The 24,470-nt window shown below is 41.6% G+C and overlaps 2 protein-coding genes across 2 annotated transcripts in view; both read left to right on the top strand.

Annotated features, from left to right (window-relative positions):
- Positions 1–2,697: 2,697 nt before the first annotated feature.
- Positions 2,698–11,412, top strand: mogat2 (monoacylglycerol O-acyltransferase 2). Its single transcript, XM_079172401.1, has 6 exons — positions 2,698–2,863; positions 4,333–4,511; positions 9,470–9,674; positions 9,849–10,023; positions 10,269–10,468; positions 10,779–11,412. The coding sequence occupies exons 1-6, from the start codon at positions 2,770–2,772 to the stop codon at positions 10,931–10,933; spliced, it is 1,008 nt and encodes a 335-aa protein (XP_079028527.1). The 5' UTR covers positions 2,698–2,769; the 3' UTR covers positions 10,934–11,412.
- A 4,054-nt stretch (positions 11,413–15,466) lies between these two features.
- dgat2 (diacylglycerol O-acyltransferase 2) overlaps positions 15,467–24,470 on the top strand; it is an 11,334-nt gene continuing 2,330 nt past the window's right edge. Inside the window, exons 1-6 of the mRNA XM_079172400.1 lie at positions 15,467–15,766; positions 17,558–17,686; positions 17,917–18,024; positions 19,142–19,212; positions 22,651–22,855; positions 23,487–23,661. Coding sequence (XP_079028526.1) covers positions 15,727–15,766; positions 17,558–17,686; positions 17,917–18,024; positions 19,142–19,212; positions 22,651–22,855; positions 23,487–23,661 — 728 coding nt within the window. The 5' untranslated portion in view covers positions 15,467–15,726. The remainder of the gene's footprint in view (positions 15,767–17,557; positions 17,687–17,916; positions 18,025–19,141; positions 19,213–22,650; positions 22,856–23,486; positions 23,662–24,470) is intronic.

Genomic DNA, 24,470 nt, shown 5'->3' with positions numbered 1-24,470 from the left:
GGTGGGCCGTAGAGAGCTCCACTACAATACAATCAGCACCGGGTCCAAAATAAAGTCAAAATATGTCTCTACACTCCGGTATCCTGGTATGACAGAAACAAGATGTCCGTGTGTCAGGTAGCACGAAAAGGCTCCAATACCGTTGACGTTAGATGGAATTCAATAAATCCATTTTGCTTCCAAAATAGACAGATTTGAAGGATTTCTATTTCAAAGACAACCTTGCGAACGTTTGCTCTGCTTCCCTCCGTACCCGCTCTGTCCCGTAAGTCTTGCTACATCACTCCACGGCATGGCACTGCACCGAAAAACAGCCCCGCCCTCCTGCTCAGCATCCAGGAGACACAGAGCTGGAGCTGCCGAGGAGGGGGAAAAAAGTCAAGTCAGAGAGAATATGGAAAACATTCCGGCTTAGCCTGCAGTCTAAAGGCCTTAATTGTGCTATTTTGAATTAGTGTAGTTAAAAAACAAGTATATAAAAGAATACCACAAGAGATGTAGCCCATAAGTTAATATATCCTAGACAAAGTCTCTTCACGTGGCATATCTGTAGCCATATGCACTGAGGTCTGCTGCTTTTATTTTGAAATGAGAACACACATTTCCGATATAAAGCCGATAAACACGGTGAGCTTGATGCAGTATTTTTTTTGTTTACGCACACTGGTACAGGATGAGATTTTTGGTCCAGCCATCACTTTGCTTCGGTTTCTGTGTCGACGTTTGAGAATAAGAAAATGAATAGTCAGAAATGAGAAGCGTTCTTGCCTGAGGTAACCTAAATACAAATCAAAGATACATATTTTAGGAAGAAATATAAAAAGCTTATTAAGAATACATAAATATTATGATACCATATGAATTGGTAAAAAAAAGAAAATAAAGCAGAATCACAATTCCAATCACTATTAGACTTAATATAATTAATATAAGGTATTTTTGAATTATGAAGTATAACAGTAATCTTATTTGATTCATGTAAATGTAGCTTGTCAAAGCCATAAAAACGGTCCACACTGTTAAATGTAAGCCACTGATTCATGCAAAATTGCCTTTGTGACAAAGACACTGCTGGCAGACTGTGCCAGCAAATAGTAGAACACATGAATAATGCCAACTCATTACAAACCCTGGGGGCCTGTTTCACATTGGACTACAATTTCTAAGACATCTGACAGACAAGCACATGATCTAAACCGAGGATTTTATAATAAAGGCTGACAGATCATTTTCAGAAGCAATCACTCTTACACAGTTTTAAAGTGGGATGTTTTCTTTTGTTTAAAGGACCGGTGTCTAGGATTTAGCGGCATCTAGTGGTGGGGTTGCAGCAGAAACCCTCCCTTTCCAAGCATGTAGAACCTACGGTGGCCTTCAGGCACATTCACACCACCAAATACAAGCTGCCACTAGTATTATTTAACCAGATAATATCCATTGAGATTAAATCTTTTTTTGCGATAGCGATCTGGCCAAGCAGTCAGCTAAGTTAAACGTTGAGTGCAACATCAATTTCATACATACAAAACATACATTACACAGTGACAACTAAAGTCCACTCATCAACAGAGGTAAATAAAGAGAAAAACCAAATGAATCAGACAACGATTCTAAGTTCCAGGTGATTTTACATTAAAGAAAACCATCCATTTCTGCCGATAGCTCTCCCAAAATGTCATACGCTGGTCCTTTAATTAACTGCATTTACTTTTTTTTGCATGGGTACAGGTAAAATATTAACTGACTGGCTGTGTATTAAGAGTCACAAGGTTCATCCATTGACATTCTGCAACACAGGGTTGCGGAACAAAATGTGAGTTGTAATCCCTTTAGGCCCCACAAGAAAAGAAAAAAACACTTTTTTCTTTACAATGTAAGACGAGTGATGAGTTGAGGAGTCTCACTCAGGAAAGAAGCTGCTCTCTAGTCCTTCTGTATCGCTTGCAAGACGGCAGCAGGCTTTTACTGGGGTGGGTTTTGTATTTCTAACATATCCTTCGGGGCTCTACGCAGGCACCTCACCTCATCAATATCACTGATGCTCGGTTGATGATGTTCTGGGCGGTTTTAATGACCGGCTGAGAGCTCAAGTGTTAATGAGGTAATTAGAGAAGATATCCCTGAATAAATCAACAATTCTAAACTAAATGGAGTGGCAGTCAAACATATTGGCCCTGGCAAATGTCAGTCTAACTGAAGCTAATGAGGGGAACGGATTGGAAGACAAACAGAAAGCGCTGTCTCAGTGTGTGCTGATTGGTGATGCAAGGCATGGGTGGCCCCCTCCACTATTTCCTGTTAACTGGTTTTCCACTTCTTCAACACCTTGGATAACCTCTTAGCCTACAAGAGCCTTCATCACTATCTGCAAGCTGAGATGCAGTTACATGATTGCTGAGCCAGATGGGGCTGCCTTTACAGCCGTACATAGAGCAATATACCACACAGGTACATGCTAATACAGACTGGCTTCCATTCAAGTGCAGGGGGGTTTGAACAAATGAGTAAGAGCAACATAAAATGGCCATTTCCCTCATTTACTGACCTATTGCTGTACATATTTGAATGCCGTCCTGTGTTTTAGCATTCTCCTTCCCTGCGCGGTCAAAAGTCAGCTGTAGATAGAGATTGACTTTTTAAGATAAGGATGTCAATAGGAGGTTATAGTGGAGAGGAAAGAAGGGCAGACTTTGGACCCACTTCACTCGCTCTTCTTCTTTGCCACCGGCTGCAGCGCCTCGGTTTGTCGCTCCTCTTCCCGTGGAAGACATGAAGATTGATTTTGCCCCCTTGGAAGTGCCCGTGAACCGGAGACTGCAGACGGTGGCGGTGCTGCAGTGGGTCTACTCCTTCCTCGGCCTGGGTGAGTGTGCATGTTTGTATGGGCGTCCGCTGGAAACATCTGGAAGCTGACAGGATGGTACTGTTCATGAAGTACACATCTGTACAGCTAGTCTTTGTGTTGCTGTTCGAAACATGTTGGCCCAGCTGCTGTTGGGTAAAGTGTAAATTAATATGTGAGGTAGAGGACTGTTGTCTCGAGTGACATGAACTGCTGGATAACCGGAAGAGGGAGCTAAGCAGGACGTGACCTGAGCAGAGTGCAGTCTACGCCTGCACACACAAGATTGCCCTCTCAACTGACTTTGTGTGCATTTTGTGTGACATTGTGTGTTATTCAGAACACTTACTACTTCACATGTCGGCATCCAAATGAATGTGTACACCTGGTGTATTTGTTTAGCTCTGAAAGACCAGGTGTTATATCTACACTGTTTGCCTGACATACACCCCCCCCCTTCCCCCACAGTCCTGTAACATTCCAAAATGGATGTTATTTAACATGATTAGTCATATAAAAGTGGATACTATTTCTTCTCATACAAAACAAAGTGATCCAGCACGAGGTGTTCAGGTGACTCCTGTGTAGTCGACTTGTCATATAGCTTATTGATTAATGTGACAATATATACTATAATGTGACAATTAAATATACTTAAGATTAATCTCACACCAACTTTCTTCATATTTTTAAAAATGTTATTTAACCGGAATCCTCATCATCATCATCATCATCATCATCATCATCATCATCATCATCATCATCATCATCATCATCATCATCATCATCATCATCGTCATCGCCTTTTCGAGAGCCAAGTTAGGCAGCAATGAGTTACAAACAACATAAAACAGACGACAAACTATGCCACACAAGATGAAAAACGACAAAACAGGATAACATTTTTAATACAATCATGTAAAACATGTCATCTCAAAAACAACTCCTTAAACAAGCCAAGAGCTGTGTACAGCCATAGAAACAACAAAACCTGAAAATTAACAATTCAAGTTTTTCAATCTAATTGCATGTAGGCAAAGGGATGGAATTCATCTTTTAACACACATACTTGCAGATAATCTCACCACTGGCATCCAGACCATCACCTGATGCGAGTGATCATTTAAAGGTATGGACGTGGTGTTGTTGGATGACTGCGTGCGCCCAGAGAAACCAGAGCTAACGATGAAAACCGTAACAACACGGCTAAAATATAAAATTGTACTGACATCCCAACCATCAGCACAGTTCTGCTATCAGTAACCACCGAACCACTCGTGACGTCATCTCCCAGCAGACCTGAATGCTCTTGATCCAGAGCAGGCGTCAGCCATTCATAAAATGGCTAATCCCTGCTAAACACATGATCTAGGAACACTTCGTACAGTATGTTATGCATTTGTCATGCCGGATCAGGGTGCACATGTAATGCACTTGCTAACCATGTGTTCAGAGCTGCTGCTCATGACGCTGCTTTCCTCTCTCCTCAGCACCCACCTGCATCCTCCTGTTCTTTTACCTGCTGTTCACCCGCTTCTGGCTGATCAGTGTGCTGTACTCCGTCTGGTGGTTCTACGACTATGACACCCCTGCACGTGGAGGCCGCAGGGTGTCCTGGATGTGTGGCTTCAAAGTTTGGAAATACATGCGGGATTACTTCCCCATCAAGGTTAGAGACAGACGATGCACGAGGTGAATGCATCAATACTGTATATGCACAGCTTTGTTCTCTGACCTGCAGAGGCTTTACCTCTGCAGGTCGGAGAACAGGACATCAGGACATCTTGCTATGCCATTTCCGTTTATCTTATCTTTCATCACATGCGCGCAGCAGCCCTTATCTCTGTCTTTGGAAGCAAATTAAACCGAAGACTGAGACCACTGTGTTCCCTACAGTCATGTACTGTCACGTACTGTGTACACACACCCTCCCTAAATCCTAAAGAGTATACCTTCATTATTGTCTTTATTGAGTCCTAAAATACTTTAATGAAGGACAAAGATTAGGGTGCATGCAAGGTGCCAGGTGACATCCAATCTGATGGTTTTCATTTAAAAAACAAACACAAACGTCGCCGCTCACTTGATAGAATAGTTTCAATGCTTTCAGTTTTCTTGGTGACAGTTAGAAGAGCAGATTAATATCCATCTGTTTGTCAAATGTGGTGCTGGAGTCAATGGACACAGTTAGCTTAGCATTAAGAGTGGAAGCAGGTGTAAACAGCTAACCCGGCTCTGTGACACTTGTTACAGGTTAAATGGGGGTCAAGTTTGGGTTACAGCACGTAGCTGGACTGTGTTTTGGCCGTGCAGCAACTTCCTAGAGTTGTCCTGCAAAGTTACGTTCCCGCACAACTGAACTGTCCAGTGTGTAAACTGGGAACAGGCCTCCACACTGAAAAACAGCCACGCCAGCCTCAAAAATGATAAGAAATCATATAAATCGCATGGAACATGATATGTCGGATTACTGGTTAAACATTAACCAGGGATCCAGGGTAGATACACACAACTGATTGTCAAAGCTGTACAGGTAGGTGCCTTCAAAACATTCTTACTCAGGGTTGTAGGGTTGGTCTTGCAGCCTGTTGTGTCCCTCTTGTGGTCAAACACCTGGAGTGCATACAAGTGATTTAAAGTACATTTCATTACCTGCTTTTGATCTTAAAAAGCCCAGTACTTTATATCAAAGTCAATGGTAGCACTTGACGTTAGGTTTTTCAATTTAAAAAAAGAGTAGAAAATGAACTGCAGAGCATGTCATCTTCACAGAGAACCGAACACCTGCTGACAACATCCACTTTGTTACATTGGTTTACATCCGGCCCCGAGGCACGACTAATACTTTGGACTGTGCTGATGAGACAGAGAGCAACAACAACAACAACAACAACACAACTTCAGCAGCATTTTATTTATTGTTTGGAAAAAGAAAACGAGATCGGAACGTTAAAAGCTGCCTCGTGAGATATTCACACTTATTTGCATTAAGTGGGTCGTGTCTCTGTTTGCACAATTTACCCTTTGCAGCCATAAAAGATAACAGAGTGATCTGTATCAGTGTAGCTGAACTATCTGAACTGCAGAGAGTACAACTCAGTGTAAGACTCTGAGATTAGACACCATTTTAACATATGGATGATAAAGAGACAGAATTTATTTTAAATATAGAAATATCAATGCCACTACTGCTGCTATCATCGCTGTAGTACTTTATTTATATACGTTAAAAAAATAGCTTTATAGCCATACATCTTTATCGGTAAAAACAAGGACAAGAGCAGTAAAACTTAAAAAAGAATAATAATAAGAGAGGCTCGCCAAGATAGGCAGTTACAGCAGTGAGCACCATAAACACAGCACCATATAATAATAAAAGTCAGGAGAAGACCGGCACAAAAGTGATAATGCTACAATAACAAGAACACTAATTGGAGTGAAATGAATCATAATCTTACCGTCTTTACTTTAGTATTAAAAAAATATTTAAAAAAATGATATACAGACATAGAAATGGGAGACTGGAGGAAAAAGAGCAGGTACAGCTGACAAAATAATGCAACATCAAGAACTGCAAAAGAGGAGAATCAACACCTTTCTGATACAATTTCAATTACATAGTACAAGTATAAGCTTTCTGTTTTGAACTTCTGAATAGAATTGCATCAGATGGGTGTTCATGCTATTCTGTCCACCCCTGAACACCTGTATGTCAGAGTCAAACAGGTCGACAGAATTCATTTTGAGCCCTGTTTACATGCTTTATAAACACTGTAAATAAAAACACTGATCAGGTTCTGCACTTTTTGGCAACCAAGGTGTTATTGGAGTTGGTTAGTGTGTCAGTCTCTCGTTAGAGATCGTGTGTGTCCGTATATATCAGACAAAGAATACTGTTTCTATTCTCTCCCTGTAAAGAGAAATACAAGTCAAGTCATTTCCAACATCAAGAACTCATGAAACTCCCCGGTTTGGCTCGATCTCACGTATCCAGATCAAAGTGAAACATCAGCATCATCTGACTGTATGCCTCATTAGGTCTGAAACAAGGAGTCAATGTGCGGGTGAAGAGCAGCAGTGTCCTTCAGGGGGCCTAATTAGTTTCATTGGTGCGTCTCTGCCCACCGTCTCTAATGACACCATCATCAGCTCAGACTGAGAGCTCACCAGCTGATGTGTGCTTCAACAGAATGACGCAACACACATTTAGACAAGACGCACTCCAAATTCATGACTAACAGAGCGCACACGTGAGAGGGTTTTCAATTCTCCCATCAAGAATGCGAATAAGCCCCTTTCCCAAAATGTCACACGCTTTTTTTCTATTTGTTTTTTGTCTAGATCCAAATCTACACCAAAAAGAAATGGCTGGTTCTTTACTTTACTCTAAAACTCAAAGTCCTTGGGAGGGATGGCAGCCACACAGGGGGCGAGGTCGTGGTGACGGCCTCGTGGGAGAGCTCTGTGATTGGTCACTTTTGTTTTGTAAACAGCCGCGGTCCTCCTCATTAGCGGCTAATGATTGACTCTGATCAGCGGCAGCAGGTACCCACAGTACAAACAGAGTGGACACACAACAGCCCTGTGAGGGTTCAAGGTCAGGACTTGGCTCAACAGTACAAATCCGTTGACTCTGATCTGCTACGTTCTACCATCTAGGAAGGGAAAGAAAGAAAATGTAATAGATTCAAAATGTGTGAACACTTTCTATGACACCCACGTCTATGATGCATTCTAAATATACTTATAACACATTATAATCTGTGTATAACTAATTTAGATATAAGCAGTAGTAACTATTCATAATGTCTTATAACAATATATACATTTTATATTGATTTATAGGTATCATAATACTTCATAATGACTGGATGATATTTCATTTGCAAGGATCAAAGTGTTTTATACTTCCCATATATGCAATAAATAATCCTTTGATGATGCACTATAATGGGATTACAATGTGTTCATTGTTCATACTTTCTGTATGATGTTTTTGAATAATGAGTGACTTGTAATTACATCACGATGCATTATAATCTATCTAGCTACGGGAATTATAATACACTAGGATACTTGCAAAAGAAAGTGTCTGCCAGCAATTATGAAGTATTATCATACTTGACCTTATAAAATGAAGTATGAAATGCTTTATAATGCGTTATGATCATTGTTGTAAAGCATGATGTATACTTATGAGTGCTTATGACTATGTTCTCTCTATGAATATGTTTTCAATACATTATAGACACGGGTGTCATCGAAGGCGTTCCCTTCTAAGCTACCTTTTTGACCCTGAGGAGAGAGAGCATGGCTCCCTGATAATGGCTGTGCTTGTTGCCATAAGAACAGCAGGGCCTTGATATACTAATCTCACACACAGACACAAATGAGTGAGTGAGGGGAGCAGATTTGTTTTTCATAGAAATGAGCACAACACCCGCTGCAGAAAAACAAACGGCAGCACATGACGAGCGACTTTTGTGACCTTTAGTGCCTCTCACTATCTAGGAGACCTGCACACAACAGGTGGTTTATCTTATCTGTAGTCCTTTACAGCTGATGATCAGAAAACTATTACTTTTGACTCTACAGAGAAATATGAATCAATTTCCAAGGATTGATTGGAAACACACTAGCATAGCCTTACCTGCCAAACATAAAAGGTTAAGTTAAGTGTAAACATTGCATCATCTCGCTGGGGTTCCTGGCAGACACAAACAAATGGCGCTTGGTACTATTCCAGGGTCAACACCTGCAGAGTTAATTTGTACTTTTAGAAACATTTGAAGAGCTGCCCCAGATTTATAGGAGGGTCTAATATAATAATATGAATAAGTATGTTCTCTTTTTGTCTGGAATCACCCAAAAATAAGAATCGTTGTGTTTTCGTTACCTTGGAATGAGCTTCTAATATCGACATATTTCTTCTAAATAGGACCATTTGCGTTTTTGCGTGGACCGCCGTAGTTCTCCTACACACTTGGCACACGGGAGAAGTTTCAATTGGTTGCAATCTGCAACCTCACCGCTAGATCTCTGCTTGAGGCTACAAGCACGAGACTTCTAGCGTCACAAACCTGGAACCCCGACCAAACTGTCAGCAGCCGCGTTGCATTGTGGGTACCGTAAGCGCGTGTTTATCCACACATTCTTTTTCCTTTAAAAGATCAAAAAAGATAATATCTTTGGTTCTGCTCTGCTGTTTTTGATACTTAAAAAACTAAATGAAGTCCATTGAGAGTCCAGGACAGGTGAGAGGTCCACTGTATATATTGCTCTTTTTGTAGCAGAGGTGAGGTATATTCATCCATTGTTTGGGAGACTCTACTGCTAATATTTCCCTCTGAAATGTAGGGTGAAGTGTGTCTTACAATATTCTGGTTCTGAATATTTTTTTAGACAGTTTGCACACAGACATGAGGATTGCGAGAGGGTTCAGAGGGTTGACCCTGGGATATGGAGGCACATGTTTGAACAGTTTTGCCAAGCTGGGCCAACACAACGCAACACTGTCTGCTCTTTTAGGAAGAATCAGATGATCTCAATTGAAATATTCAACACGGTTATGACCGATATTCAGATACAGACATTAACGCACGGCGTGTTTTTCTTTTCTTTGCTCAGTTGGTGAAGACGGCTGACCTGGATCCCAGGCACAACTACATCCTGGGCTTCCATCCCCATGGCGTGCTGGTAGCAGGAGCCTTCACCAACTTCTGCACCAATGCTACAGGCTTCAGGCAGCTGTTTCCCGGCCTCACCAGCTACCTGCTCATGTTGCCCCTTTGGTTCAGAACCCCGTTCTTCAGAGACTACATCATGTGTGCAGGTGCGGGCCAGAGACCTTTCAATCATACTGATCAGATTGACCATACAACTATACCTCTTAAATTCAACTGAGTATACGGATATAGTAAAGGTTTTTATTAATATACTCTATTTTGTTCAAAGTATTATTTAACTTGTTTTGACTTCTTCTTATTTTTCTGTTACAACACTGCAGGTCTGATTCCTTCGGACAAAAAGAGCGCCAGATATCCGCTCAGCAAAAAAGGCGGTGGTAACGCTGTGGTGATAGCAGTCGGTGGGGCCCCAGAGTCCCTCGATGCCCATCCTGGGACCTACAATGTAATATTGGCTAAGAAGAAAGGCTTCATCAAAATGGCGATGGAACACGGGTGAGAGCAAAGAGCCCTGGGGGGAATGAGGAAGGTTTTCTGCTAAATACAGCTAATTCTGATCGTGGCATCTTGAAACAGAGGCTTATTCAAGCCCCTCATGTGGAATTTCCTGGAAAAGCACGCAGTCCGTTTTGAGTTTATAACGAGGAACATCAGTAAAACATTTCAAACACGGGACACTGTTAGTTAATCAATAAAACAACCTTTTCATTCAAATCTTTTTTTCTTTCTTTCTTTTGCAGTGCTCATCTGGTGCCAGTCTTCTCCTTCGGAGAAAACGAAGTGTTTGATCAAGTGGGAAACCAAAGAGGAACCTGGCTTAGGTGGACACAGGAGCGGCTGCAAGGATTAATGGGTATCGCCCTGCCTCTCTTCCATGCACGTGGCATTTTCCAGTACTCCTTTGGTCTCATGCCCTACAGAAAACCCATCAGTACAGTAGGTGAGTGGGCTGTGCACATCTATCCGGGTGCAACCTCACCTGCAGTATTTCAAATAAAGGAAACATTGCATTAGACTTTGTCTGGCAGGGGAAAGCCTGAGTCACATTGATATACACTTGTATATTTTCCAACCTGCAGTTGATTTTGGCAGAAGAATCTAATGTCACCGAGTTGGCTAACAGTTTTTTTAAGTCAGATTGAACTTTAGATAAACGGCATCCAACGGACCATTTTGCAAACTCTGAAGTACACCGACTGTGTGTGTGTGTGTTTGTGTGTGTTGTACTTCACCCTGTCTTCTCCCTGCAGTCGGGCGGCCCATTAGGGTGGAGAGGAATCAGAAGCCAATGGCCGAGGAACTCGATGCCCTCCACCAGCTGTACATGGACGAGCTCAGCAATCTGTTTGAGGAGCACAAAGGCAACTACGGAGTGGACAAGGACGCACACCTGAGCTTTGTCTAAACTGGACTGATGACGGAGTGGATTCGAATGCATATTTATTTGTGATGCTCTGGTGCAGGCTCGGAGAATTGATTGGCTCTCCAAACTGGCCTGTTAATTAAAGAGAAATAAACTGCTGACACGATGCCGTATCGGTTTATATAAGGAAGCATTCAACAACCATATGAGAGAAAAGCAACCAGAATCGACATGCTTATGTATCCATAACTGAGACCTCGCTGTTCATTCAGACTGCTGTCATTTGCCAGGGCAGTGTGGGAAATGGTTCCGAGGGAGCACACGTTTCCTCACCATCTCCCAGTGGTGGCATCAGTCTGGGGTTTAGGCCTTTTTGCAAGACCTGACACTGTCTCAAACAGAGTCAGAGGTTGCATTTGGGTTGCAACATCATATGGAGACATTGTCACACCAATGAAAACACCAATGATTTCAGGGTTTGGTATCTGCAACAAACAGATCAAAAAATAAAAAATTTTATACAGCACTCAACTGAATTTTCTCTTTTGTGTCTAAAATATGCCCTTGAAACATTTAAGGAATAGTTCCACATTTCAGTTGTATGCAAGTACCTTTACACAAATACTCTGCTTAAGTACAATTTGACTTTCTTGTACTTAACTTGAGTATTTCCATATTCTGCTACTTTGAAGTTTCAGGTTGTGACCCCTTACATTACATATCAGTTCCTTGTCACATTTCTCATGTCTATGAGTCGTGAGTTCAATCCCCTCTGAACGTCTCTCCTGGTTTCATTTCTATAACTGTTTGAGGCCACAAGTGGTCAAATTATCCAGAATTCCATAAAACACCCCACAAAGATTAGAAAGAAGCCCAAAAATTAATACAAATATATGCTGCAGAAGTTATTTTTTTCTTAGTTCCTCTCCCATTAATCATCTCTCGACCCCTCAGATTTATCATGTGACTCTTTGGAGGGGGCGTGACCCCTATGTTGGTAACAACCAAACTAGTTGTTAAAACTAGTTGCTGGAGTAAAATGCTGCTTGAAAAAGTTGCCCAATCATATCTTTAGTTGACACATGAACTTAGTGGCTGTTAGCTTAGCTTAGCACTGAAATCAGCTAGCCTGACAGAGATTCTGGAAATTCAAGTCAAGAAATAGTCTGGCACATAACCCACCGTAAAACCACATTTTATTGTTGTTTTTACACTTCAGTGTTCATACGGATTAAACAAACAATACGTAACTTAATTTTTGAACTTTAGAGCTACTGGTAGGCAGATTTCTGTTTGGATAGAACCAGGCTAGCTATTTCCCAGTTTTTAAGGTAAGCTAAGCTAACCATCTTCTACCTCTGGCTTCATATGTAACCTACAGATAAGTCCGTACGGAAAATATGAAGCAACGTTCAGCAGCCGGTTAGCTTAGCACAAAGACTGTAGGCTTAAAGGAGAAAACAGCTAGCCCAGATCTGTCCAAAGGTAACAAAATTCGCCTACCTGCACTTCCAAAGCAATACCCTTCCCAGTCTTTGTGCTAAGCTAAGCTAACTGGATGCTGGCAGTCGCTTCAAATTTACCATACAGATATGAGAGAGGTATTGACCTTCGGTTTCAACTCCCTGCAAGAAAAGAAGTAAGAACATTTTCCAAAATGTTGAACTACTCTTTTAATATCTGCCTTTCAGCTTTATGAAGACTGCAATAGTGAGATGTCAAGACTTTTCAATGCAGAACAACATGGAATAATTTATGTTGATTTATTGAAATCAATGGCTTCGATGTGCAATCAAACATGATGTGAAATGTGTCTGCTGGGCATGAGATAAAGTGGGGTCATCAATCATGCTCAATGGACATGAATACGTGTCTCATTTACTGTTTTATTAGTTCTAAATTCCACATTAAAGGTTGAGTGCCTGCTTTTGGATCAGGTTCCCAAATGATAAGATCGTCTGTGAACTTTGGCTGACACTTTTTATATGAGATGGCAGCATTCTGAAATTTCTAAATGAAATTACTGGCAGATTGGACAATGCCCCGATCCTTTCAACACACAGTCTGCACAAGGTTTGAGTGTGTGTGTGTGTTGGCTTGTTGGGCTGATTAAAATGCTGACTAAAAGAAAATGACTTACTGCAGTACTGTGATGCAAAGACAGAAAGAATTGGGGAAATATTCTATTTAAGAATTAAAAAAGCAGTCACTAGAAAAGCGATGATATGTATGTTGTGTGTCAGGACAATAATGGAACACAATGGCCAACCTGTAAATCATATCTTAACGTCTAACATCCGGCAGAGCTGCAATCTTAACATTGATATAAATCAATGCACCAGGCTTTATGTTTTAGAGACATTGGTCATTGATGTATCTGTCACATTGGGATCTGCTGTTTGGACAAATATGCTCTGCAGTCGATAATTGTTTGGTCTGTGATTCCTCTAAGGTGGAGTGTGACTGGTTTGTCAGAGTAACAACATTATTGACGTATTTTTCAAGACAGTGGTCAATGTACAACAGAATCAACGCCCTGCGTTCACTGAGTCCTTTGGGCTCATATCTTATCTTGTTTTTTTCTGAAAGGAAAAACAAAACATAAATGGAGTTCTGCTACCCCCAAGTCAGAAAACAGAAAACAAGCTTTCATGGTAATAAAATCATATCTATAGATGATTTGGTATCTGCTCTTCAGATACAGTATGCTGTACGCATATGGAACATACAATAACATGTGTAAACAGGTTGGATTAATTGAGGTGTTGCACAACACAAACAAATCATTTATGAACTGCCTAGAAAAAACTAAACTAAAACTATAGACTTGAACTCATCACGACAAACTTTGCCAAAATAATCGCTTGAGCACGAAGTAACAGGAAGAAGGCATTATGGGATATGAGAGGTGAGTTGCTGAGACTGCGATGTAGAGTTGCATGATTATATCACCGATGGCACAAAATGGTTAGATGGTGACATTTCTCAACAGCAGCCCGGTGTCAAGGACTGCGTGACCAAAACCAGTTATGGTTCTTGGGCCCGGTCCCAAAAGATATGTGCTATCAGTTCAACTTTTTTTGGGATGAACTTCATTCGATACAAAGTGCAAAGATGAGTTTTTCTTTCAGTAGAGTATAATATTGAATTTGATAAAGTGATAGGGGGCGAGGACACGGTATGGGGAATGTATCGAGGGGGGGGGGGGTTCTGGCCTCCTGCTTGAGTCAAAGTGTTTCTGCAGATTTAAACTTGACTTGACAGCTGATGTGGTACGCAACGCTTACAGCTGGGACTTGACTTCAGACTTGAGACATATTGGTTATGATGGTGATGATCATAACCAGTGGAAGAAAGTAACTAACTTCAAGTGCTGCAGTACAGTTTCGAGGTACTATTTTTTCATATTCTACTTCATTACATTTCCGAGGGAAATGGTACACCTTTTAATCCACCATATATATATATTTGACAGATGTAGTCGGTTACTTTTCAGATGAATTGTTGAAGTTCAAACCAGCGGTTTTAGTCACGTTTAAGTCAATGAGTTGTTTTACCAAAGAGAACTTCTCAGATGGTTTCATTTAAATAATGATCCAATATTCAACAAACCACTTTTGATCCTGAAATTATATTTTGCTGATAATACTTCTGTACTTCTAATAATAGGATTTTAAATGCAGGAATTTATTGTAGTATTTTTACACAGTGGTATTGGTACGTATAAGTAAAAGATATGAGCTCTTCTTCCACCGCTGAGCAAGTCTCTTGAAGACATCTCCAGCCAGCAGCCGTACATCAGTTGTCTGTCCACCATGACGTTCTGGTTTTGGTGAGTTTCTGTGTGGTGCCAGCTGGCAGACTCAGTCCCTGTCAGAAGCAGGACTTACCTGGAGGCTCGAACAGGTGGTGGCCTCTTTGGACTTTCACAACGCAAACCCAATGCGATATGAGGGCAATGCAAGAAGATGCTTCTTTTTTTTTGTTGCAGAAAGCAATCCTAACACTTAGAAGAGAGTCAACTGTTGCATTGGCACATGCACGTGTGCAACAGTTGGCCCACCAGCCCATCGACATGCAGCTGCAGCTGGTGTTATCTGGGCTTCAAACACTGCCATCTTTTCAGAGTTCAGACATCAAAAGATAAATTGAACCGTAAATGAATATTTCCCTTTTGAGATTGAAGGGAAAGCTCTAACAGTGTCACACGTGTTGTGATTCATACAGTAGACAAACCGTGTGACACGAAGGTAAAAGAAACGTGTCCATCCAAAACAACCATGTCCCCACGGGGAGATAATGACATGGTTTTCTCACAGCATATCAAAGTATCGCAGAGAATCAGGAATAAAAAGCTGACTAGTCAGAGCACGTTCAGAAGAACATTATCACACAGTTATGAAACACACTTCTATCTGTCTCATCCAACCCCCCAAAGACCCAGGCTTGAGAAACCGAGGGGAGGCAAGACAGGGGATCAATGGTCAATACATGCTGGGTGTTTTTCACAGCTGACCCACGTGACTGCCCCAATAAATACAGAAACAGATAGAGAGGGAGAAAGAGAGAGAGAGAGAGACCCTACGTGTGGCTGTCATCACGTCCACACTCCCCGTCCAGCATTATTGATACACTTTTCTCTCTCGTGCCCGTTTCCGTTCGCTCCTCCCCGCGCTGATTAAATGCCGTCTCGGCGCGTCTGCGTGCCGCAGTTGGAGGCAGCCGTGTCAGTGGAGCCGTAGGGTCGGACTTGTGTCATCCGGACAGCGAGAAAACATCTTGAGGTTGTTGTTTTTTGCCTCTCTGCCCCTCTTTCCATCTAAGAAGGATCAGATATGAAGACCATTCTGGCTGCGTACTCTGGCGTTCTCAAAGGTAAGCCGGTTTTCTGGCTGTGAGGGGCACAAGGCGGGCTACGGCGAGAGACGGCAGAGTAGAGGTGGACAAACTAATCAGGAGTCTTTGGGAAGAATCAGGGCGACGTGGAACACAGACACACACACAGACACACACACCCACACACACACACACACACCACATGCCAGTTTTAACCTATCATGTTTTATTCTGCGTGAAGATACACATATACAAACAAAACTATCATTTTAAAATACCTTCATTATTATTATGACCTATTTTGTTAAAAGTATTCTCACTTAAAAAAATATTCTCACATAATAATAATGAAGGTATTTTAAAATTGAAAATGTATCATCAATTTTTTTTTTTTTTAAATGAAGAAAGTGATACAAATCATTTTACATGTGCTACAAAAAAAGGCCTAGATTTACTACTGAATGTCATCATCACAGTGTTTGTGGCTCAATGCCACTGCTTCCTAAACAACCAGCTTTATGTGCAACCCATTTTTCTGCAGCTGAAATATTTAGAATTTTAGTCTTAATGAAGTTTTAAATGTGAATGTCCAAGTTATTTCTTCAGTGAACATTTTAACTGGGATGGCCATTTTGCCAAAGCGGCACAAAGACTGGAGGATTTCGTCACTTATCAGTTAAACTGAAATGGCTTTAGGAATGGATGTCTTCACGGCCATTATGGGAAAGTTGACACAATTACAGTGACCAAAATCAATGTCCACATTTTTTTTATTTGTGTGTCTCTGTAGTTGTTTTGCCCCTTTTCATATTTATTTTGCGTCTCTTTGCAGTCGTTTTATGTTTCTTTGTAGTCATTTTGCATCTCTTTGTAGTTTCATGTTAGTTTGTAGTCTTTTGACATCGCTTTGCATCTTTGTGGTCATTTAATCTCTTTCTTTTGGTTGTTTTGTGTGTCTTTGTAGTTGTTTTGTCCCTTTTTGTAGTTATTTTGTGTCTTTGCAGTTGTTTTGTGTCTCTTTCTGGTCATTTTGAGTGTCTTTCTGGTCAGTATGTGTCTCTTTGAGTGACATTTTCCAAGCAAAGTTCAGGAAGGGCCCCCTAACACTTTGGGCTCCTGGGCCTGTGCCTGGCTTGTTCAGCAATCCATCCATGAGCACATGGTCCACCTTGCTTTATCTGATAGTGTGTGTGTACCTCTCTACATGCTGACCAGTTTGATCTGGCTCCCAACTGGAGAGGGCCCATTCAGCCGTGAACCGGTCACCGGCTGCACCCCGACCGAGTGTCCGTCCGTCTCCTGGCACTGATTCAAGCAGCGACAGCCTTTAAGCCGTCATAGCATCATAGTTTAAAGTCACTACCAGCAGCAGCAGCAGCCCGGTGGGTTATTTTCAGTGTGAATAGATGGGATTAGACGGCCGTGTTGTCCTGGAGGGGAGATCTTCTTCTAATTGGCTCTCAGCGGTTCAAGCTTGACTTGCTCGGGAGGCTCTTAATGTGGCCGTCGCTTCATGCTCGCGGTCTCTCCTCACACGTAGCAGCATGGCGTTGCCTTCATGGGCTGGCGACTGAAAAGAGCTGGTGAGTAGTTGAGGCTGTGGCTAAAAAGTGTGGAAATGTAGGGCTGCTCAGTTGTTTTGTTTGACGTCCACCTTTTGAGTTTGTTAAACTCAAACTAGGAGTAAAAAAGTGATACTTTACTTGTCAACGCTTCTCTCCCTCATCCATTTAAGCGTCCGTAACTGTGCCTTCAATAATCCACCCGCATGGACATTTGACAGTTTTGATAAAACTCTCCTTTTTATCATTTGTCATCTTTTGCCTCCAGGCACCGGCTGCAGCATCCTCTCTGCCCTGCAGGACCTGTCCGTGGCTTTTTGGCCCTGCAGATCCAAGATGGAAAAACACCTGCAGGTCATCTCCGTGCTGCAATGGGTCATCAGCTTCATGGCCATGGGTAAGTGAGTGGGTATGTGGGCGCCGCCGGGCCTTTTTCGCCTAAAGAAAGCTCGAAGATTTAGCTTGTACTCTCATTAGCCTCACGAGGAGGAGGTCGGATCTCTGAGCTGCATGCATATACTGCTCTCTTAGCTCTTGGCAGAATATTTTAGCCTTTAGTTTAGCCTACGATTTCCGTTTATTTCTGGTCAAGTGCTTGATTGTACCGTCTCTCCTCTCTCCCTCCAGGTGCTGCCTGCACTGTGCTACTGATCTACATGTTCTGCACTGACTGCTGGCTTATTTCTGCCATTTACACCGCCTGGCTTATCGTTGACTGGAACACCCCGAAACAAGGCAAGACATTAAAAGCTTGAAACATCACTGTTGCATAATGGTCCAATTTTGACCCCCATGTTTAGGGATGCACCGATATCGGGGTCGATGTTATAGCTAGACCAGGTATCGGTGATAATGGGGCCCATCTATTCAATCAAATTCTATGTTTATATTCTACTGTATGTACATTACATGCTGGAATAATTCTTGTATAAGTTGACCAATTTATTGCTGCAATAAAAAGGTGTACAGTTGAACTGTAATTTCTGTACATTTTCCACCAAGTTGCTGTAGTACAATTTATTTTTAGTAAAAACAATTCCGTAAATTTATATCTATGTATTTATTTGTTTCGCACAGATAGTAAAGACATCTACAAGTCAAGCCTGATGCTGCCTTACTCATAATAGAACATCTAATTAGCTAATTAGCATGATGCTAATTAGCAATCTAAGACTGTGAACATGGTAAACATGTGCCTGCCAAACATTATTATGTTAGCATGCAGACGTTAGCATTTAGCTCAAAGCACAGCACTATGCCAAAGTACAGCTTGGCGCATTTCATTGGTTCCAGTTTCTCAATGTGAGGATTAGCGTTTCGTTGATAAAACAGTTAATCTAAAGAGGTTACTTTGGACTCTACTGTTTTTCTGACATCTTGTAAACTAAATGATTCATTAATTAAAACCGGGGTTGGTAGTTGTTGAGAAACAAGCAAGAGTACGCTAGCTTTTATCAATGATCCCACTTAAAAACACATCCCAGTGTTGCCAACTCTTTTCCAAACAAAGTAGTTAGCCACACTAGTTGCTGAAGTCGCTAAATCTAGCAAGAAAGTTGCCAAGCAGCACTAACAGCCCGCCCCTTCAGGCCTCCCTCCCAAAATGATCATGGAAAACCCAGGTGATGCGCCACTGATATCGATTTTTATTTTTCTGTCTTTTCTGCCTTTCTTTTTTTTTTTTTTTTTTTTTGAGCATTTGATTCGTTAATGGCTGTCAGGATGTAAATGTAATTATCATTGGAAGAACATTACCTACCCTTTTTAATGGAATAGTCAAAAGGAATGTTAACGGATGAATTGTTGGTTGCGGCTGTATATTTGATGTAATAATCTGTAACGTCCTCCTCAGGTGGCAGGAGGTCCTCTTGGGTGAGAAACTGGACAGTGTGGACATATTTCCGAGACTACTTCCCAATCAGGGTGGGTACAGTTGTCAGAGTCTTGGTGTGCCGTCGTTAAATTTACCCAACCCCAACCTTGAAAATTCCAGAGAACAGTAGAGCTATGGAGACGTCAGGATTGCGACCAGTAGGGAGATGAACCATGAAAGCGTGCTCGGCCTGGCCTGTTTTGTGCCGCCACACAAAAAGTTCTTAAGATTTGTGTGCTTCAGTATTGTAAGATTTAGATATAGTTCATCGATCTGCAGACATGCACAGGTTTGACATTGTAGATAAGCTTATCAGGGGTTGGATGGGGTATCAGCTGTCGGCTCCATGCTGTTCCTTGTCCCGTGGTGATTGTGATGACTGCTTGACGTCGGTCAGGAGTTTTAGACTTTGTCCTACCTGATATAGGCCAAGGAGCACTGCTTAGCTTGTTTGGCCCTCAGGTATTCCCCACAGCGTCTTTTAGATGAGAGGACAATGCTGATTATGGTAAAACGCACTGTACTGTAACTGTGCAGGACTAAACTGTCACCGAAGAAGCCAGAAGTCATGGGTTGAGTTTGTCCTGGGTCATGGGTGGAGTTTGTTCAGCTAGTTATCATGGGACTTTTTATTGAATCATCACTCTCGTACAGCCGAGAGCTGCAACAGTTGGTTGCTTAATTGATTAGTGGACTTCCACACAAAATCTGCAACTATTTTGATTATCGTTCTTAAACCAAACCTTATTTTGTTCCTGCTCCTCCAGCAAGGAGCATTTTTTTGACGGTGTACATTTGATGATGTCTCCTAGGACATGGGGATAATGTGATGGACATTATTCAGTATTTTGTGGCATTTTATTCACGACATGATTGAAACAAAAAACAAAGATGATCAGTGTCGAAAAAGATCCAGCATTGATTTTTTTTCTTCTTAATCAATTCCTCCCTGATGCTGAATTAGCTTTTGTTTGCTCCCTCCTCAGAATGCCAATGAAAACACACGGCTTTCACGCAGCTTGTTTGATTCCATCATTTCCTTACGTTACATGTTACTTGTGATATAAAAACAACCATTGCCTGCTGACTAGGTTTTATAGTATTGCATCCCTTCACCAGGTGTGGATGAGCTTATCTCTGCTGTACAGAGTGTAGAAAACAGGGCTGTCTCACTCCAGCGGGAGGAATTTGAAGTCCCACTCTTTGCAGATGAACCTTGCTCTTCTCATTGATCTTTACAGTGTGTTCCATGTAGCCATTTGTCGCAGTGGCTACATGTGATGAGATCATCGTCTTGTCACCAGACATAAATTGGCCGATATATATTTTTTTTGGTGTTGTGCAAAGTTTTATATTTCTGTCAAATGTCGGTTATTAACTACCGACATGAGATGAGAGTGTGGTTGAACGTTTTATTTCTCACAGCAGAGTTGAAAAGGTCCCGTAGCTCAAAACAACCAGAATATATCTGCAGGGCCATCAATTGATTGCCGGGCAAGGACTACTATTTATATGATTTGGAAGCCAAATGGTCAAGGTCCAAACCAGCCTTAAAATCAAAGTGAGGACTGTAATAAGGGCTGAGTGTTACATCAACGTCTGCCTCAGCACTACAAACAAAGACTCTTCTGTGATACTAGTGCTTCTATGCAGTAACCAGTGAATCTATAGCCTCTATCTCTGTACTGTCTCCTCTCATTATATAAGGTGTTGGCCATTTTAATAAAATCCTTTTTTTAATATTTGCTCAAACTGTCACTATGACAGTAGTACATGAGACATATAATCAGTGAAAAAAAGCAGGTTCCTCTGCCTCCTTTTAGTGATCCTAGTGACCTTCCATTGACTATTTCTCACCTATAGGCACCTGGTCGGTGGGCGGTGCTTGGATACGGCTCGACTGTTATCAACATGGCGAAAACCGTTTGAGGCAAGAAGTAGGCGATGCAGCGACAGAATCGTATATGTCTCATGTACCACTATGTCTCTATCGATATAGAGACAGAGGAGCTTTTATTTGAGTTTGCGCAAAAATGACAAAAAGTTGTTTTCGCAAAATTGACCAACAGCAGCTTTTAAATGCTGGTCACATCTCCCTTGGTCCTATTGTAATCTTTCTACATCTGCCATGCCAGCCAGGTGGAGTCCTGCGGTACTATGGAGATCTTAGATGTGATCTCCTTTTGCTAATGTGGTTATGCAACGGTTGTGTTTGACCAGCGACAAAGGGAGCTTTGTGTACGCACGGTGATGGAATCAAGTCTACAGTGCAGATCAGAGCACAGTTATAGTTTCTTATGAGATTCTGCAATTTTACAAGTTCAACATGAAACCAAGACGTGAAAATAATACTGTTTAAAGTGTATCGCTGCCAATATGGTCTACATGAACAACATGTGAAATGGGCCATTATTGTATGAGTGGTCGTGTCGGTTTCGAGCTGATAAGGATGTCCTCGTTCTGCTAAAAACAAGAGCTGTATCTTGAATTCATCCCACACACTTATTCTAAGCTGACCTTCAGTGTGTAGCGTGTTCATTCTGGAAACGTCTGATAGTTCTACTCTTCATACTCAAAATACATAGCCACATGCAATGCGTCTTTTCCTGCATGTATGGATTGACGATTGCATAAAGAAAGTGTCCCGCGTATGATACGGAACACGCTGCTCGACCTTTGACATTGTGGATAAAGTTTAAGTCTATTATTTTAGTTATTTTAATTTTAAAAACAGTATGCATTCTGAAAAAAGCGAACGACAAAGCACGTGGCAGAGTGACAAACTGACAGTGGATGGTGGTGGATTAGGTGTAGACGCAAACCCAGAAAACCGTTTCATTTCTGGAAATCTTTTCCACTGTCAACTTAATCCTCACAGTTTAAATCAGCATTGTCCTCTCACATTTCAGAGAATGATCAATCAGACGATCGACAATATTGATTGGCAGCTATGATGATAATCTATTTATCGTAAAATAATTGACAGGTTCCAGGTTCACAGATATGAAGGTTTAAAACATTGTAAATTGAATATTTTTGTGTGTGTGTGTGTGTGTGTGTGTGTGTGTGTGTGTGTGTGTGTGTGTGTGTGTGTGTGTGTGTGTGTGTGTGTGTGTGTGTGTGTGTGTGTGTGTGTGTGTGTGTGTGTGTGTGTGTGCGCGCACTACTAACTGCAAAAAGTCATGTACTATAAAGATTAGAACGATTATTTGTATGGTACTCCACGATAATGTTACAAAGAGCGTTACACAAAACAAATAAGTTATAGGAATAAGTTGAACCAGACTGGATCAAGTAAATGACAAAACCTGAGATTAGACTGTATTTTATGAAGTGTAAAATACGTATTTAGTGTGGAACTGGTACGCCGCTTATGTTCTCAAGCCCTTAAGCCATACTGGTCGCTAACATGACATTTCTCCTATCAGATGTTCTGGCAGTGTGGAAATCAGCCTCACACTGTTCCTCTTTGTGCTATTGTCCTGCAGCTAATTAAAACCCACAACCTGCTGCCCAGCCGGAACTACATATTTGGCTACCACCCGCACGGCATCTTCTGTTTCGGTGCTTTCTGCAACTTCGGGACCGAGGCGACGGGCTTCACCAAGAAATTCCCGGGAATCAAGCCCTCCCTGGCAACCCTGGCGGGAAACTTCCGCTTGCCCGTCCTTCGAGACTACCTGATGTCTGGAGGTGAGACGATGAGGAGCGACGAAGGCTCGTCTGAGTCCTTGAAAAAAACAGATAGCTGTATCTGTAAGAGAGCGGACCTTTGTCCTGTTGCACAGCTGAAATAGCTTCTGTTTGCCTGGATGTGCTGATTTCACTGATTGATAGAGCTTTAACTGTTCTGTTCTGAAGGGCTGTTTGCTGTTCAGCTTTACCCACAGATACTGTACATACCCCCTCAGGGTACTATAGGTCGTTGTACATGTTGTTTCTGAAAGCTTCATCGGTAAATGGCCCTGTTGAACTTTCTTTGCGATAATGTGTACGGCAACAATCTTTGCAAATGTTCTGTTGTTTTGAGACTTTTTTTTTGTTATTTTCAGTTGCTGTAGATCAGATCTTGCTCATGGGATTTTATTTTTCTTATGAACGAGACATGTAGGGTTTGCCGCATAGAGCATTGCATTAAGTACAATAAAGTGGAGTCTAAAAAGACTGAGAATTAAAATATTTGCAGCCAATATTTGACCCGATCTAATAGGATTAAGAAGATGTCAGCAGCCTTAATAGGTCAGTGGATTTTCCTGTTGTGAACTGCTTCTTTACTTTCATTCATCTTTCCATATCTTTTTTTGTTTGTTTTTTTGTTCCTCAGGTATCTGTCCAGTGAACAAGAACTCCATCGACTATCTGCTGTCGTGCAACGGGACGGGAAATGCTGTGGTCATCGTTGTCGGAGGAGCGTCGGAGTCTCTGCAGTGCGCGCCGGGCATGAACATCGTCACCCTGAAGAACCGTAAAGGCTTTGTGAGGCTGGCCCTGCAGAAAGGGTGAGCTGGCTGCACAACACCTCGCAGACTAAACACAGCCTCGACCGATCTGATTTGCATGTGAAAAGGTGTCTTTCTCAGGCCTGCGGTGACTCATTGGAATGAATAACCAATAGATTATTACCCACAAGCAGGTCGAACTGACCTCACAGAGAGCATCGCCGAATCTTTTATGAATGTGCGGCGTTGTCCCCCATAAAGCTCGGAGCTGCTTGTGCTCAGCCATGCATTAATCACTTTTTGTACCAAAAAGGGAAGTGGGCCGGGTTTGTGTCTCCGTAACCCAAACAAGCCTGATTATATAGCTGTGGCTTATCACAGCGTTTTAAAAGGAGATTAGAACTTGCTAGAGACAAGTTATATAAGTTATGCAGAATTTCATTCATAACTGAAAATAAGCCTGGGCTGTGAACTAAGGTCACTTTGGGTTCACTTTCTGGAGTTTTTACAGTTTGGTTTTGATGCTTATAAGATAAAGATTATGTTAAAACCAGTTGAATAACACTTAAGTTGATTTCTGCAGAAAATAGAGTAAAAAGTGCAATTTTAAGGTTTGCAATCATACATTTATTTTAAAAATACCATGTCCAAAGTAGATATGAGGACAGTATACAGAATATTCGGGTTGCTATAAATCTATTTTCTGAACCACAAAATGATGTTTATTTTTTGGGACATTTTATTTCTTATCGCCTGTAAAATCTGGGATAGTTTCATCATTTCAGGCCATATTGTAAATAAACATTGTGAGAAGGTAAGAATCACAGCTGTAGTCTGTAACCTTTTAATGAGGGTGTCGTGAGCTCTAA

This window comes from Pholis gunnellus (assembly GCF_910591455.1).
Source record: "Pholis gunnellus genome assembly, chromosome: 13".
In the NCBI taxonomy this organism is placed as follows: domain Eukaryota; kingdom Metazoa; phylum Chordata; class Actinopteri; order Perciformes; family Pholidae; genus Pholis; species Pholis gunnellus.
The sequence above is the reverse complement of the archived record's forward strand: the minus strand, read 5'-3'. Positions and strand labels throughout refer to the sequence as shown.

Coding starts and splice junctions, on each gene's coding strand:
- mogat2 (XM_079172401.1), top strand. CDS start 2,770: ATGAAGATTGATTTTGCCCCCTTGGAAGTGCCCGTGAACCGGAGACTG. Junction 4,512..9,469: donor GGGATTACTTCCCCATCAAG/GTTAGAGACAGA, acceptor TTCTTTGCTCAG/TTGGTGAAGACGGCTGACCT. Junction 10,469..10,778: donor AAAACCCATCAGTACAGTAG/GTGAGTGGGCTG, acceptor TTCTCCCTGCAG/TCGGGCGGCCCATTAGGGTG.